General features: G+C 52.0%; 1 protein-coding gene across 1 annotated transcript in view; it reads right to left on the bottom strand.

Annotated features, from left to right (window-relative positions):
- The window catches only part of dnah12 (dynein, axonemal, heavy chain 12), a 475,562-nt gene that overhangs the window by 136,777 nt on the left and 324,683 nt on the right, over positions 1–14,102 (bottom strand). Inside the window, exons 50-52 of the mRNA XM_072472436.1 lie at positions 3,362–3,493; positions 3,164–3,253; positions 2,897–3,037 (exon numbers count right to left, since the gene is read on the bottom strand). Coding sequence (XP_072328537.1) covers positions 2,897–3,037; positions 3,164–3,253; positions 3,362–3,493 — 363 coding nt within the window. The remainder of the gene's footprint in view (positions 1–2,896; positions 3,038–3,163; positions 3,254–3,361; positions 3,494–14,102) is intronic.

Here is a 14,102-nt window from a genome sequence, read left to right as displayed (position 1 = left end):
GGTTGCAGGAGATTATGGCTGATGTCCCAAAAGACCGTGCTCAGCTAAATGGTGATCAAGGGCAGGATTCTCCGACCTCCCACCGGGTTGGAGAATCGCCGGGGGGGGGGGGGGTGGTATGAATCCCGCCCTTGCCGGCCGCCGAATTCTTCGGCACTGAAAATTCGGCGGGAGCGGGAATCGCACTGCGCCTGTCAGCGATGGGCCGAAGTCCCGCTGCTGTCATGCCAGTCCCGCCGGCATGAATCAAACCACCTACCTTCCCGGCGGGACTGGCCGCGCGGGCGGGCTCCGGGATCCTGGGGGCGCGGGGCGATCTGGCCCAGGGGGGTGCCCCCACGGTGGCGTGGCCCGCGATTGGGGCCCACCAATCCGCGGGCGGGCCTGTGCCGTGGGGGCACTCTTTTCCTTTGGCCTCGGCCACAGCCTCCGCGATGGCCGATGCGGAAGTGACCCCCCCCCCCCCAATGCGCATGCGCGGGGATGACGTCAGCAGCCGCTGATGTTCCCATGCATGCGCGGACTTCCGCCCCCGCCGCAGTCACTTCGGCCCCGGCTGGTGTGGCGCCAAAGGCCTTTCCCGCCGGCCGGCAGCGCACCAACCACTCCGGCGCGGGCCTAGCCCCTCAAGGTGAAGGCTTGGCCCCTAAAGGTGCGGAGAAATCCACACCTTTGGGACGGCCCGACGCAGGAGTGGTTCCCGCCACTCCATCCCGCCGGGACCCCCCGCCCCGCCGGGTAGGAGATAATCCCGGCCCAGGAAGGGTGAGGCAAGTCATCCAGCAGGTATACTTTTCAGTTGCACCCTTCCATTGCTATTCTCTGCCTTCTAAGACCTAGCCAGTTCTGTATCCATCTTGCCAGCTCACCTCTGATCCCGTGTGACTTCACCTTTTGTACCAGTCTGCCTTGAGGGATCTTTTCCTCGAAAGGGTGCTTTTCTGATTGGAGGGCTGTGACTAGTGGTGTTGCGCAGTGTTCAGTGCTGGGACCTTTGCTGTTCGTAGTATATATAAATGATTCGGAGGAAAATGTAACTGGTCTGATTAGTAAGTTTGCGGATGACACAAAGGTTGGTGGAATTGTGGATAGTGATGAAGATTGTCAGAGGATACAGCAGGATTTAGATTGTTTGAAGACGTGGGGGCGGAGAGATGGCAGAGGGATCTTGTCAAAGGCCTTACTGAAGTCCATATAGACAAATCCACTGCCCTACCTGCATCAATCATCTTTGTGACCTTCTCGAAAAACTCTTATCAAATTAGTGAGACACAACCTCCCCTTCACAACACCGTGCTGCCTCTCGCTAATACATCCACTTGCTTCCAAATGGGAGTAGATCCTGTCTCGAAGAATTCTCTCCAGTAATTTCCCTACCACTGACATAAGGCTTACCAGCCGTTGTTCCCTGGACTATCCTTGCTATCCTTCTTAAACAGGGTTGGCTTGTTGGCCTTCATAGCGAAATAATTTGAGTATAGGAATAGGGGACATTGGTGAGGCCACACCTGGAGTATTGTGTGCTGTTTTGGTGCCCTTATCTGAGGAAGGATGTTCTTGCTATGGAGGGAATACAGCGAAAGTTTACCAGGCTGACTTTTGGCATGGCGGGACTGTCATATGAGGAGAGACTAAGTGAGTTAGGATTATATTATATTGGAGTTTAGAAGAGTGAGAGGGGATCTCATAGAAACTTTCAAAATTCTAACAGGATTAGACAGGGTAGATTCAGAAAGAATGTTCCCGATGGTGGGGGAGTCCAGAATTAAGAGTCGTAGTTCTGTCTGCGTTAATGGTGCCGAGGTGGAGCCTCAAATTCCTAGGTGTGCACATCATCAACAACCTGGTCTACCCACATCGATGCTATGACCAAGAAAGCACAACAGTGCCTATATTTCTCCAGGAAACGAAGGAAATTCGGATTGTCATATTGACTCTTAACAATTTTTACAGATGCACCGTAGAAAGCATCCCATCTGGCTGCATCACAGTCTGGTATGGCAACTGCTCGGCCCAAGACCGTAAGAAACTACAGAGAGTTGTGAACACAGCCAGTCCAGCACACAAACCTGCCTCCCATTCATTGACTCTGTCTACACCACACGCTGCCTTGGGAAAGCAGGCAGCAGAATCAAAGACCCCTCCCACACGGGTTATTCTCTCTTCCAACTTCTTCCATTGGGCAGGAGATACAAAAGTCTGAGAATATGCACTAACAGCTTCTTCCCCATTGTTACCAACACCTGAATAACTCTCTTATGGACTGAACTGATTTCTTCACAAATCCGAGTAGTACCACACTCCGTATGCTTACCTGATACCTAAGTCTATGAATTTAGATTGTGAATTTATGCATGTCCTATGTTTTTTCATGTATGGAGCAATCTGTCTGGACTGTACGCAGAACAATACTTTTCACTGTACCTCGGTACATGTGACAATAAATCAAATTCAAATTCATAGTTTGAGGATAAGGGGTAGATCTTTTAGGACTGAGATGAGGAGAAATTTCTTCACCCAGCGAATGGTGAATCTGTGGAATTTTCTACCACAAAGTAGTTGAAGCCAAAACGTTATGTAATTTCAAGAAGGAATTATATACAGTTCTTGGGGCTAAAGGGATCAAGGTATATGGGATAAGGCGGGATCAGGGTATTGAACTTGATGGTCAGCCATGATCATAATGAATGGCGGCGAGGCTCGAAGGGCCAAATGGCCTCCTGCTTCTATTTTCTATGTTTCTACGTAAAGTAGCCAGGCCAGTACAAATCAATCACGTTATCCTTATAATTATAGTACGCATCTTTGAAAGCTGTACAAAAATGAAACTTATTCTCCTTGAGTTATTAATTTGCTGTTCTCACTGCTTTGGTCATTTATAGCAGCAAATCACTACCTTTGCGACGCGATCATACACCTCCATGGCAAGGATCCATTTGCACAAGCCTTCTGCTGCAGATGAGGCTTTAACTACCTTCAGTGGGTCAAAGTCAGGATTGGTGAGGTATTCAGTACGTATCTTCTGCATGACAGCAACCTGAACAGGAGAACAATGCAACGGTGCATGTTACTGTGACTGCATTCATGTGACAATCGACTAATATCAAATATTTTAAAAATGAAGATAAATTTGTAAAAATAAAAAATATATAATGAAACTTACTGGGATGTTATCTTTGTCATATTCCCTCAAATCTCTTAGGAAATTCATGTCACCCAGCACCTTCTTACTGGGTCCCCAGTAATCTAAAATCTTAAAAATAAGCCAAATGGAAACATTTTTATAATTTTAAAATCTGCTGGCAAATTGCATACTTCGTCAGAAGTATGAACTTGAATGTCTTGCTGCTTTAGATTTTACCTTTTCCCCTCTTCCAGAAGGATCATTGATTTTTTCTGGTTTGATGAGTTTCATGACACAGATAGCAGCCATCACGAGCTTGACTCCCTGTGGTGGGTTCTTCATCGATTTAACAATTGTGATGTCAGATGGCTAAAATGCAAATTGAATAGATACATTTATGCACACAGTTACTGGTGTTCAAGCAGATGTTTGCCTTACTTAAAATGCTTAAATGCAATAAAAGTACAATTTAGCTTAAATTGTTCCAAAATATACTACTTAAAATGTATGTCTCAATAAATAACAGCAGGACTGCTGTTGTTAACATACGTTGGCTCCCAGTCCCCCAAATCTGGAAATTTAAAATTCTCATGCTTGGGGTTGAAATTTTCTTATGGACCCACTCTTCACTTTCTCTGTAAAACAATACAGTCCACTAATACCCATATCAAGCAATCTATTCCTCTGACTTTAACCTTCTGTGTATTCTCCTCACCTCCTTGCCCCACTTTTGTTAGCCATATGTTCAGCTGCTCAGACTCATGCTCTGCAATTCATCCCTAAATTAACCCTTTTTGACTAAGTTTTTGGCCACCTCTCCTTTGGACAGCATCTACTTTATTGATTATTCCTCTGAGAAGCACTTGAAGAAATTTTCCTTGGTTATCTAAACAGTGGCCCAGGTGGAATAATAAAATTGCAACTTCAGTTGTCAAATTGTTTGTCTGAATAATGCAGTATTAATGTTTCTATTGCTAACAGTGGCAATTAAAGCTTGCTGCTTTTTCAAAATGCAGCATATGCATGACTTGTAGTCCTCCAAAGTCACACAGGACCTGGAATCTTTGGGTAGGCTTGATTTACTGGCCCTTTCCTGCCTGTCAACATCCTATGTCTGTATATCACATTTAGAAATGGCACAGTACGCAGAGAAAACATGCACAGAATCCATAAGAGTGGCAAAATGTCATTTGCACAATTTCTTTAAAGAAACAACTGTATCTAAATCTAAGAATCTGCATTTTGCAAAGAAATCACATTCTCCTTCAAATTTGAAGTTTGACACATTTGGACTGCTGCTCATTTTCAGTTACAAGTTAGTGCTCATCTCACTTGTGAGACTTAATTACTCAAGGTCCAGCCTGTTCTGCCACAGTGCACAAAATTTGTCATTTTCTGAGAAGAACTACTAAACCTCAAATTCTATTTTTGAAAATTATACTAAAAGGCTAATTTTTTAAATCAGTTAATTCTGAGACTGTTATAACCTGCCTGCTTACCATTGGCTGGGGACTAATGACAATCCCACAATCCTGTGGAGTATGAGCTTCCCCAATGAGGGGGGCGGAGAAATCAATAGCAGACTCCCTGTATAAATAAAGCTGGCCAGTTTGGAACCAGCAGGAAGGAGTAAGCAGCAAGTGAGGCGGCGGCGGCGGCGGCGGCGGCGGCGGCGGCGGGTATATATGTTATTGTAAATAAATGTTATTTCTTTGTATCCTTGAAACTCGTGCTGGATTCTTCGTGGCCCTCACAAAACTGGTGACGAGAGTTAAAGTGAATAGCTGTCTACACTGCTGAAGCCACCTCCCTGGATTTTTGTTGTATACAGATTGGAAGTTGTTTTCTATTACACCATGCCTCTGTACGGACGTTTGGATGTTTTTGATGCTGCGCTGGAAAGCAGGAACCAGTATGCAAAACGGATGCGTTACTATTTCCGGGCAAACAATATCACTGAAAACGAGCGCCAGGTGGTCATATTGCTCACCGCCTGCGGCCCGCATACGTTTGGGGTGATTAGGGGCCTTACGTACCCAGCTGCGCCGGACACCAAAACGTTTGATGAATTTGTGAACTTAGTGGGGCAGCATTTTAACCCAACCCTGTCCACGATCGTCCAATGTTACTGGTTTAATACCGCTGAGAGGACCCCAGGAGAATCAATTGCCGACTTTCTATCCAGGCTACGCAGGATTGCAGAGTACTGTGACTATGGTGAGACCTCAGAAGTGTTACGCGACCGTTTGGTTTGCGGTATTAACAATGCGGCCACCCAGAGAAAGTTGTTAGCTCAACCAACATTGACTTTTCAACAGGCCATTTAAATAGTATTGTCCCGAGAGCGCGCAGAACGAGGAGTGCAGGAGATACAGGGAATGGAAGTGCATGCTTTGGGGCGCAACCCCTTCCGTCTGAAAGCGTCCCCCCGCACTCCTGCGGTACCTTGGGCGAGACGACGTCCGGATCGACGCCAGTAGCCGTCGGACATTCCTCCCCGAAGGGAGCCTTCTCCAGAACCAATGGATGAGGAGCCATGTCCGTGTCAGACTTGTAGGCACCGATCCCGTCGCAGACGCCGGTCCTGGGGGCGCCAGAGGCGCCGTCGTTCCGACCGAAACTGGGACCAGCCCAGGGGCCATACCTTCCATGTGGATGAACCTGCGGCGACTACTCCTGAGGACGTGGAGACGGAGGACGACTGCCTGCAGCTGCACTGTGTGGCAGCTCCCCGTGTGGCCCCCATTAAGGTGACAGTACGGGTCAATGGCCACCCGTTTGAGATGGAGTTGGACACTGGCGCAGTAGTGTCCGTGATCGCCCAGAGGACATTCGACCGCATCAAGCAGGGTATACAGACCCTTACATTAACCGACACACAGGCCAGGTTGACCACTTACACGGGGGAACCATTGGACATTGCAGGAACTACGATGACCCCTGTTGTTTATGGATGCAGGAGGGGCGTTTCCCACTTATCGTGGTGCGCGGCCATGGGCCCAGCCTGTTGGGTCGGGACTGGTTGCGCCATTTGCGGTTGCAGTGGCAGCACATCCTCCAAACAGTTTCTGGAGGGTTGACTGAGGTGCTAGGACGGTACCCAGATGTATTCCAGCCCGGTTTGGGGAAAATAAAAGGGGCCGTAGCCCTTATCCAAGTCGAACCAGGAGCCTCGCCGCGCTATTTCCGGGCGCGCCCGGTGCCTTACGCCTTGCTCGAGAAGGTAGAAGGGGGGACATCCGGTTGCGGCTATGCGGAGCTAAGCCGCACATTTCGGCGGCACCCGCTAGAACAGACTTTTGGGCTCTCCAGAGGAGCCCCAACGGCAATTTTTCGACGACTTTCCATGTGGGAAGGTGAGAGCAAGGTCCCCCTTCCATAGTATATGGTGTGGACCAGAAGTGGAGCAGTCAAAAAAGCGATTTTGGAGCAGCGGAAGAAGCGAGGGAGAAAAAACAAGAGGGCGGAGATCGAGCAGCATGGGGGCCGGAGCAGCAGGAGTTTCTCAGGCGCTGCGTGGAGGAGCTTAAGAAAGAGGTGCTGGCGCCACTGCTGAAGGCGATCGAGGGGCTAAAGGAGACCCAGAAGGCCCACGGGGTAGAGATCCGGGAGGTGCGGGAAAAAGCCGCAGAGAACGAGGACGAGATCTTGGGCCTGGCGTTGAAGATGGAGGCGCACGAGGCGCTGCACAAGAGGTGCGCAGAAAGATTAGAAGACCTGGAGAACAGGTCGAGGAGGAAGAATCTTCGGATTCTGGGTCTCCCTGAAGGGGTGGAGGGGGCCGATGCCGGGGCATATGTGAGCACGATGCTCAATTCGCTGATGGGTGTGGAGCCTCTCCGAGTCCCCTGGAGCTAGATGGGGCTCATCGGGTCCTGGCGAGGAGACCCAAGGCCAACGAGCCGCCAAGGGCGCTAGTGGTGAGGTTTCATTGTTTCGTGGACAGAGAGTGTGTCTTGTGGTGGGCCAAGAAAGGGTGGAGCAGCAGGTGGGAGAATACGGTGATCCGAAACTATCAGGACTGGAGTACGGAGGTGGCGAAGAAGAGAGCTGGTTTTAATCGGGCCAAGGCGGTGCTGCACAGGAAGGGGGTGAGATTCGGAACGCTGCAGCCAGCGCGATTGTGGGTCACATTTCAGGATCGACACCACTACTTTGAAACGCCTGAAGAGGCTTGGACCTTTATACAAACTGAAAAGTTGGACTCAAACTGAGGGTCTGTGGTTCTGGGGGGGGATGTCGGTTGTATACAGGGTTTTGACTATGCGTAGGGAATGTTCCACGGGTTGGGCGATGGATGGGGGAAGAGATCTGATGGGGAGACTGTGAGAGAATGTGGGTGCCGGTGCTGGAGGGAGGGGAGGGGAGGGGAGGGGAGGGGAGGGGAGGGGAGGGGAGGCCCAGGGATAGGGGAATTGGGATAAGGCCGCAACAGGAGCTGCGCCAGAGGGGGCGGGGCTGGCTCAGGAAAGCGTGGGCTTTTTCCCGCGCTAGGGAGGGACGGAGGGGGGGGGAGGGTGGAGGAGCGCACACTGATTGCTGGGGAGGAGGAGGGGGGATTTCCACATGGGGGGGGTGGTCAATGGGATGGCGGGGGAGGCCGGGGTCAGCAGGAGTCAGCTGACTTACGGGAGTGTTATGTGGCGAGCAAAAGAGCGAGATAAGGATCTAGCGGGGGGAGGGGGAAGGGGGGAAATAGGATTGCTGCTGCATTGGCAGAGGGGGAACTGGAAACAGAAGAGGTGGTCGGGGCGGGGGGCCCCCGTCTGGGGGACTGGAGGGTGCAGGAGGCGCGGGCCGGGGACTGGCCTAGAAAAGGAGATGGCTAGTCGGCAGGGGGGCTGGGGTGGGAAGCCCCCCAATCTGGCTGATAATGTGGAATGTGAGGGTCCTGAATGGGCCGGTTAAGAGGGCCCGAGTGTTCGCGCACTTAAAGGGACTGAAGGCAGACGTGGTCATGCTTCAGGAGACACATTTGAAGGTGGCAGACCAGGTCAGGTTAAGAAAGGGATGGGTAGGACAGGTATTCCATTCAGGGCTGGATGCGAAGAATAGAGGGGTGGCAATACTGGTGGGGAAGTGGGTGTCGTTTGAGACCAAGAATATAGTAGTGGACAATGGAGGTCGATACGTGATGGTGAGCGGTAGGCTGCAGGGGGCATGGGTGGTATTGGTAAACGTATACCCCCCGAACTGGGAGGATGCTGGATTTATGAAGCGTATGTTGGGGCGCATTCCGGACCTGGAGGTAGGAAGCTTGATAATGGGAGGGGATTTCAACACGGTGTTGGACCCAGCATTAGATCATTCCAGATCTAGGACGTGGAAGAGGCCGGCTGCGGCCGAGCTGCTTAGGGGGTTTATGGACCAAATGGGGGGAGTAGATCCGTGGAGATTTGCTAGGCCCCTGGCCAGGGAATTTTCTTTTTTTTCCCACGTACACAAAGCCTACTCCCGGATAGATTTTTTTTGTTTTTTGCAGGGCGCTGATCCCGAAAGTGGAGGGAACGGAGTACTCGGCCATAGCCATCTCAGACCACGCCCCGCACTGGGTGGAGCTGGAGTTGGGAGAGGAGAGGGACCAACGACCGCTGTGGCGCCTGGATGTGGGATTACTGGCAGAGGAGGAGGTGTGCGGGAGGGTACGGGGGTGCATTGAAAGGTACTTGGAGGCCAACGACAACGGGGAGGTGCAGGTGGGGGTAGTATGGGAGGCGCTGAAGGCGGTGGTCAGGGGAGAGTTAATCTCCATCAGGGCCTTCAGGGAGAAGAGAGAGGGCAGGGAAAGGGAGAGGTTAGTGGGGGAGATCCTAAGGGTGGACAGGAGATATGCAGAGGCCCCTGAAGAGGGACTACTTAGGGAGAGGCGAAGTCTCCAGACGGAATTCGACCTGTTGACCACAGGGAAGGCAGAGGCACAGTGGAGGAAAGCACAGGGGGCGACGTGCGAGTATGGGGAGAAGGCGAGCCGGATGCTGGCACATCAGCTCCGTAAGAGGATGGCAGCGAGGGAGATAGGTGGAGTCAAGGATGGCAGGGGAACTACGGTGCGGAGTGCGGTGAAACTAAATGAGGCATTTAAGGCCTTTTATGAGGAGCTGTACACATCTCAGCCCCCAGCGGGGGAAGAGGGGATGCGACGATGTCTGGATCAACTGAGGTTCCTGAGGGTGGAGAAGCAGGAGGTGGCTGGTTTGGGGGCACCAATTGGGTTGGAGGACTGGGGAGCATGCAGGCGGGGAAGGCCCCGGGACCAGATGGGTTCCCGGTTGAGTTTTACAGGAAGTATGCGGACCTGTTAGCCCCGTTGCTGGTGAGGTCTTTCAATGAGGCAAGGGAGGGGGGGGGGGGAGGGGACCCTGCCCCCGACAATGTCCGGGGCGCTGATTTCTCTGATCCTGAAGCGGGACAAGGACCCACTGCAATGTTCATTGTATAGGCCGATTTTGCTCCTTAATGTGGATGCTAAGTTGCTGGCAAAAGTGCTGGCTATGAGGATTGAGGACTGTGTCCCGGGGGTGATTCACGAGGACCAGACGGGATTTGTAAAGGTCAGGCAGCTAAACACCAATATGCGGAGGCTCCTAAACGTGATTATGATGCCATCCGTGGAGGGAGAGGCGGAGATAGTGGCAGCTATGGACGCGGAGAAGGCCTTTGACCGAGTGGAGTGGGAGTATCTCTGGGAAGTGTTACGGAGGTTTGGGTTTGGGGAGCGGTTTATCAGTTGGGTTAAGCTCCTATATAGAGCCCCGGTGGCGAGTGTGGTTACGAATCGGCGGAGGTCGGAGTATTTTCGGTTGTATCGAGGGACGAGGCAGGGGTGCCCCCTGTCGTCCCTGTTGTTTGCATTGGCAATTGAGCCTTTGGCCATGGCATTAAGGGAGTCCAGGAAATGGACGGGGGGTGGTCCGAGGGGGAGAGGAGCATCGGGTGTCGCTGTATGCGGACGACCTGTTGCTGTATGTGGCAGATCCAGTGGAGGGGATGGTGGAGGTCATGCAGATCCTAAGGGAGTTTGGGGACTTCTCGGGCTATAAGCTCAATGTAGGGAAAAGTGAGCTCTTCGTGGTGCATCCAGGGGACCAGGGAAGAGGGATAGACGACCTACCGTTGAGGAGGGCGGAAAGGAGCTTTCGGTACTTGGGGATCCAGGTAGCTAGGAGTTGGGGGGCCCTGCACAAACTTAATTTGACGCGGCTGGTGGAGCAGATGGAGGAGGACTTCAAACGATGGGATGTGTTGCCACTCTCGCTAGCGGGCAGGGTACAGTCGATTAAAATGATGGTGCTCCCGAGGTTTCTTTTTGTGTTCCAGTGCCTTCCTATTATGATTACCAAGGCCTTTTTTAAGTGGGTAGGTAGGAGCATCATAGGTTTTGTGTGGGCAAACAAGACCCCGAGGGTAAGGAGGGGGTTTCTGGAGCGTAGTAGGGACAGAGGAGGGCTGGCGTTGCCGAATATGGGTGGCTACTATTGGGCAGCCAACGTGGCGATGATCCGTAAGTGGGTAATAGAGGGAGAGGGAGTGGCATGGAAGAGGTTGGTGATGGCGTCCTGCAAAGGAACGAGCCTGAGGGCGCTGGTGACGGCACCGCTGCCGCTCTCGCCGACAAGGTACACCACGAGTCCGGTGGTGGCGGCAACGCTAAGGACCTGGGGGCAGTGGAGATGACACAGGGGTGAGATGGGAGCCTCGGCGTGGTCCCCGATTAGAGATAACCATCGGTTTGTCCCAGGAAGGATGGACGGGGGGTTTCAGAGCTGGCATCGGGCAGGGATCAGAAGGATGGGGGACCTGTTTGTAGATGGGATGTTTGCGAGCCTAGGGGCGCTGGAGGAGAAGTTTGGGATACCCCCGGGAAATGAGTTCAGGTACATGCAGGTGAGGGCGTTTGTGAGGCGGCAGGTGAGGGAATTTCCGTTGCTCCCGGCACAGGGGATTCAGGACAGGGTGATTTCTGGTGTATGGGTCGGAGAAGGCAAGGTTTCGGTGATATATCAGGAGATGAAAGAAGAGGAGGAGGCTTCGGTAGAGGAGCTGAAGGGCAAATGGGAGGAGGAGTTGGGGGAGGAGATTGAAGAGGGTCTGTGGGCTGATGCCCTGAGTAGGGTTAATTCCTCTTCCTCATGTGCCAGGCCTGATACAGTTTAAGGTTATTCACAGAGCGCATATGACAGGGGCGAGGCTGAGTAGGTTCTTTGGGGTGGAGGACAGATATGGGAGGTGCTCAGGAAGCCCGGCGAATCACGGCCATATGTTCTGGTCGTGCCCGGCACTGGATGGGTTCTGGAGAGGTTTCGCGAGGACTATGTCTAAGATGGTGAAAGTACAGGTCAAGCCAAGTTAGGGGCTGGCACTATTTGGGGTGGCGGACGAGCCGGGAGTGCAGGAGGCGAAAGAGGCCGGTATTCTGGCCTTTGCGTCCCTGGTAGCCCGGCGGAGGATCTTGCTAATATGGAAAGACACGAAGCCCCCCAGTGTGGAAGCCTAGATAAATGACATGGCAGGGTTCATCAAGTTGGAGAGGATAAAGTTGGTCTTGAGAGGGTGTGCGCAGGGGTTCTACAGGCAGTGGCAACCGTTCCTAGACTATCTCATAGAGCGCTAGAAGGAGGTCGGTCAGCAGCAGCAGCAACCCAGGGAGGGAGGGGGGGGAGGGGAGGGGGGGGTGTCTCTTTCGGAGGGTGGGTGTATGGGTGGGCGGGGAAGAGGGTTTTCCTAGGGGCACTTGAAAAAGGAAAAACATAAACGTATGGGAGAGTCAATATGTGCGAGAGGTACCCATTGTACAAGTTCTGTATTATGTTGGATTGATATGTTTATGTTTTGTTCTGTTCCTTCTCTTTTTCTTTTCTGTTACGGGGGGGGGGGTTTAATTGGTTGAAAATTTTTGTTGGAAAAACTTTGAATAAACATATTTTTAAAAAAAAAAGAGAAGGTAGAAGGGGAGCTCACTCGTTTGGAAACTTTGGGTATTATCAGGCCCGTCCGTTTCGCTGACTGGGCAGCACCAATTGTACCTGTAATGAAGCCAGATGCCACAGTCCGCTTGTGCGGCGACTATAAACGTACAGTGAATACGGCTTCCCGACTCGACCGATATCCAATGCCTCGCATAGAGGATCTCTACGCAAAGCTTGCAGGTGGACTCTCGTTCACAACATTAGATATTAGTCACGCCTACCTAAAGTTGGAGCTGGACCCTGCCTCCCGACCATATGTAACGATTAATACACACCGGGGCCTGTATGAATGTACACGTTTGCCCTTTGGAGTATCCTCTCCCTGCGCTATTTTTCAACGCATTATGGAGGGCATTTTGAGAGGTTTACCGCGTGTCGCTGTCTACTTAGATGAAATGAAATGAAATGAAAATCGCTTATTGTCATAAGTAAGCTTCAAATTAAGTTACTGTGAAAAGCCCCTAGTCGCCACATTCCGGTGCCTGTTCGGGGAGGCTGTTACGGGAATGACGTTTTGATCACAGGCACGTCGGAGCAGGAACATTTGGAAAATCTGGAGGCTGTCCTCAGATGCTTTTTGGAGGCTGGAGTCCGTTTACGTCGCACAAAGTGCGTTTTTCAGGCGAAGGAAGTAGTCTACCTGGGTTATCGGATGCACCGCAAAGGTTTGCACCCCATCGCAGAGAAGGTGTGCGCGATTCAACAGGCCCCCGCCCCGACTGACACTTCGCATCTTCGTTCTTTTCTCGGCCTCGTAAACTATTACGGGAAGTTCCTCCCCAATCTGGCAACTACGCTGGCCCCGTTGCATCTTCTGCTAAAGAAAAATCACACCTGGGTTTGGGGCCAGCCACAAGAAACCGCTTTCCGGCGGGTAAAACAACAATTGTCGTCGTCTGGGTAACTAACCCACTATGATCCTGGAAAGCCTTTGCTCGTCACATGTGATGCATCCCCGTATGGTATTGCGGCCATCCTGTCCCACAAGATGGAGAACGGGGCCGAGCGGCCGATAGCTTTTGAATCCCGCACATTGACTACAGCGGAAAAAAAGTACGAGCAGATCGAGAAGGTGGGCCTGGCAGTGGTCTTTGCGGTGAAACGTTTCCACCAGTACGTGTATGGCCGCCACTTCACTATTGTGACTGATCATAAGCCTCTGCTGGGACTTTTCAGAGAGGATAAGCCAATACCACCCATTGCTTCCGCACTGATCCAGCGCTGGGCTTTGTTGCTCGCTGCATACGAGTATTCTCTGGAGCACAAACCAGGAACGCAGATAGCGAATGCCGGCGCACTGAGCCGATTGCCTTTATCGACCGGCCCCCTGTCGACCCCCACGACCGGTGAGGTGGTTGCAACCCTAAATTTTATGGACACCTTGCCTGTCACGGCATCACAGATCCGTGAGTGGACCCAGACGGAGCCAGTCCTGTCAAAGGTTCGACATATAGTCCTGTATGGTGGGCAGCATAGACAGCTCCCAGGCGAGTTGCGGGCATTTTCCTCCAAGCTGTCAGAATTCAGCGTGGAAGACGGCATCCTCTTGTGGGGGACGTGTGTGATTGTCCCGGAAAAACGACAGGAGCTGATACTAAGAGACTTGCACAATGGGCATCCAGGTGTGACCAAAATGAAAATGTTGGCCCGGAGTTATGTTTGGTGGCCAGGCCTCGCCGCCGACATTGAGAAGGTGGCCCAAAACTGCTCCATTTGTCAGGGGCATCAGAAGCTTCCGCCGGCCGCGCCCCTACATCACTGGGAATGGCCAGGGCGGCCTTGGCTATGCTTGCATGCAGATTTCGCCGGCCCTTTTCAAGGATCCATGTTCCTTTTATTAATTGATGCCCAGTCTAAATGGCTAGAGGTGCATAAGATGCTAGGCACAACGTCCTGCGCAACAATTGAGAAGACGCGTTTGTCTTTTAGTACACATAGCCTCCCCGAGGTGTTGGTCACGGATAACGGCACTCCATTCACCAGTGAGGAGTTTTACGAGGTTCATGAAGATG

The sequence above is a fragment of the Scyliorhinus torazame genome, chromosome 13, assembly GCF_047496885.1.
Source record: "Scyliorhinus torazame isolate Kashiwa2021f chromosome 13, sScyTor2.1, whole genome shotgun sequence".
Lineage (NCBI taxonomy): Eukaryota > Metazoa > Chordata > Chondrichthyes > Carcharhiniformes > Scyliorhinidae > Scyliorhinus > Scyliorhinus torazame.
This window is presented reverse-complemented; position numbering and strand designations above follow the sequence as displayed.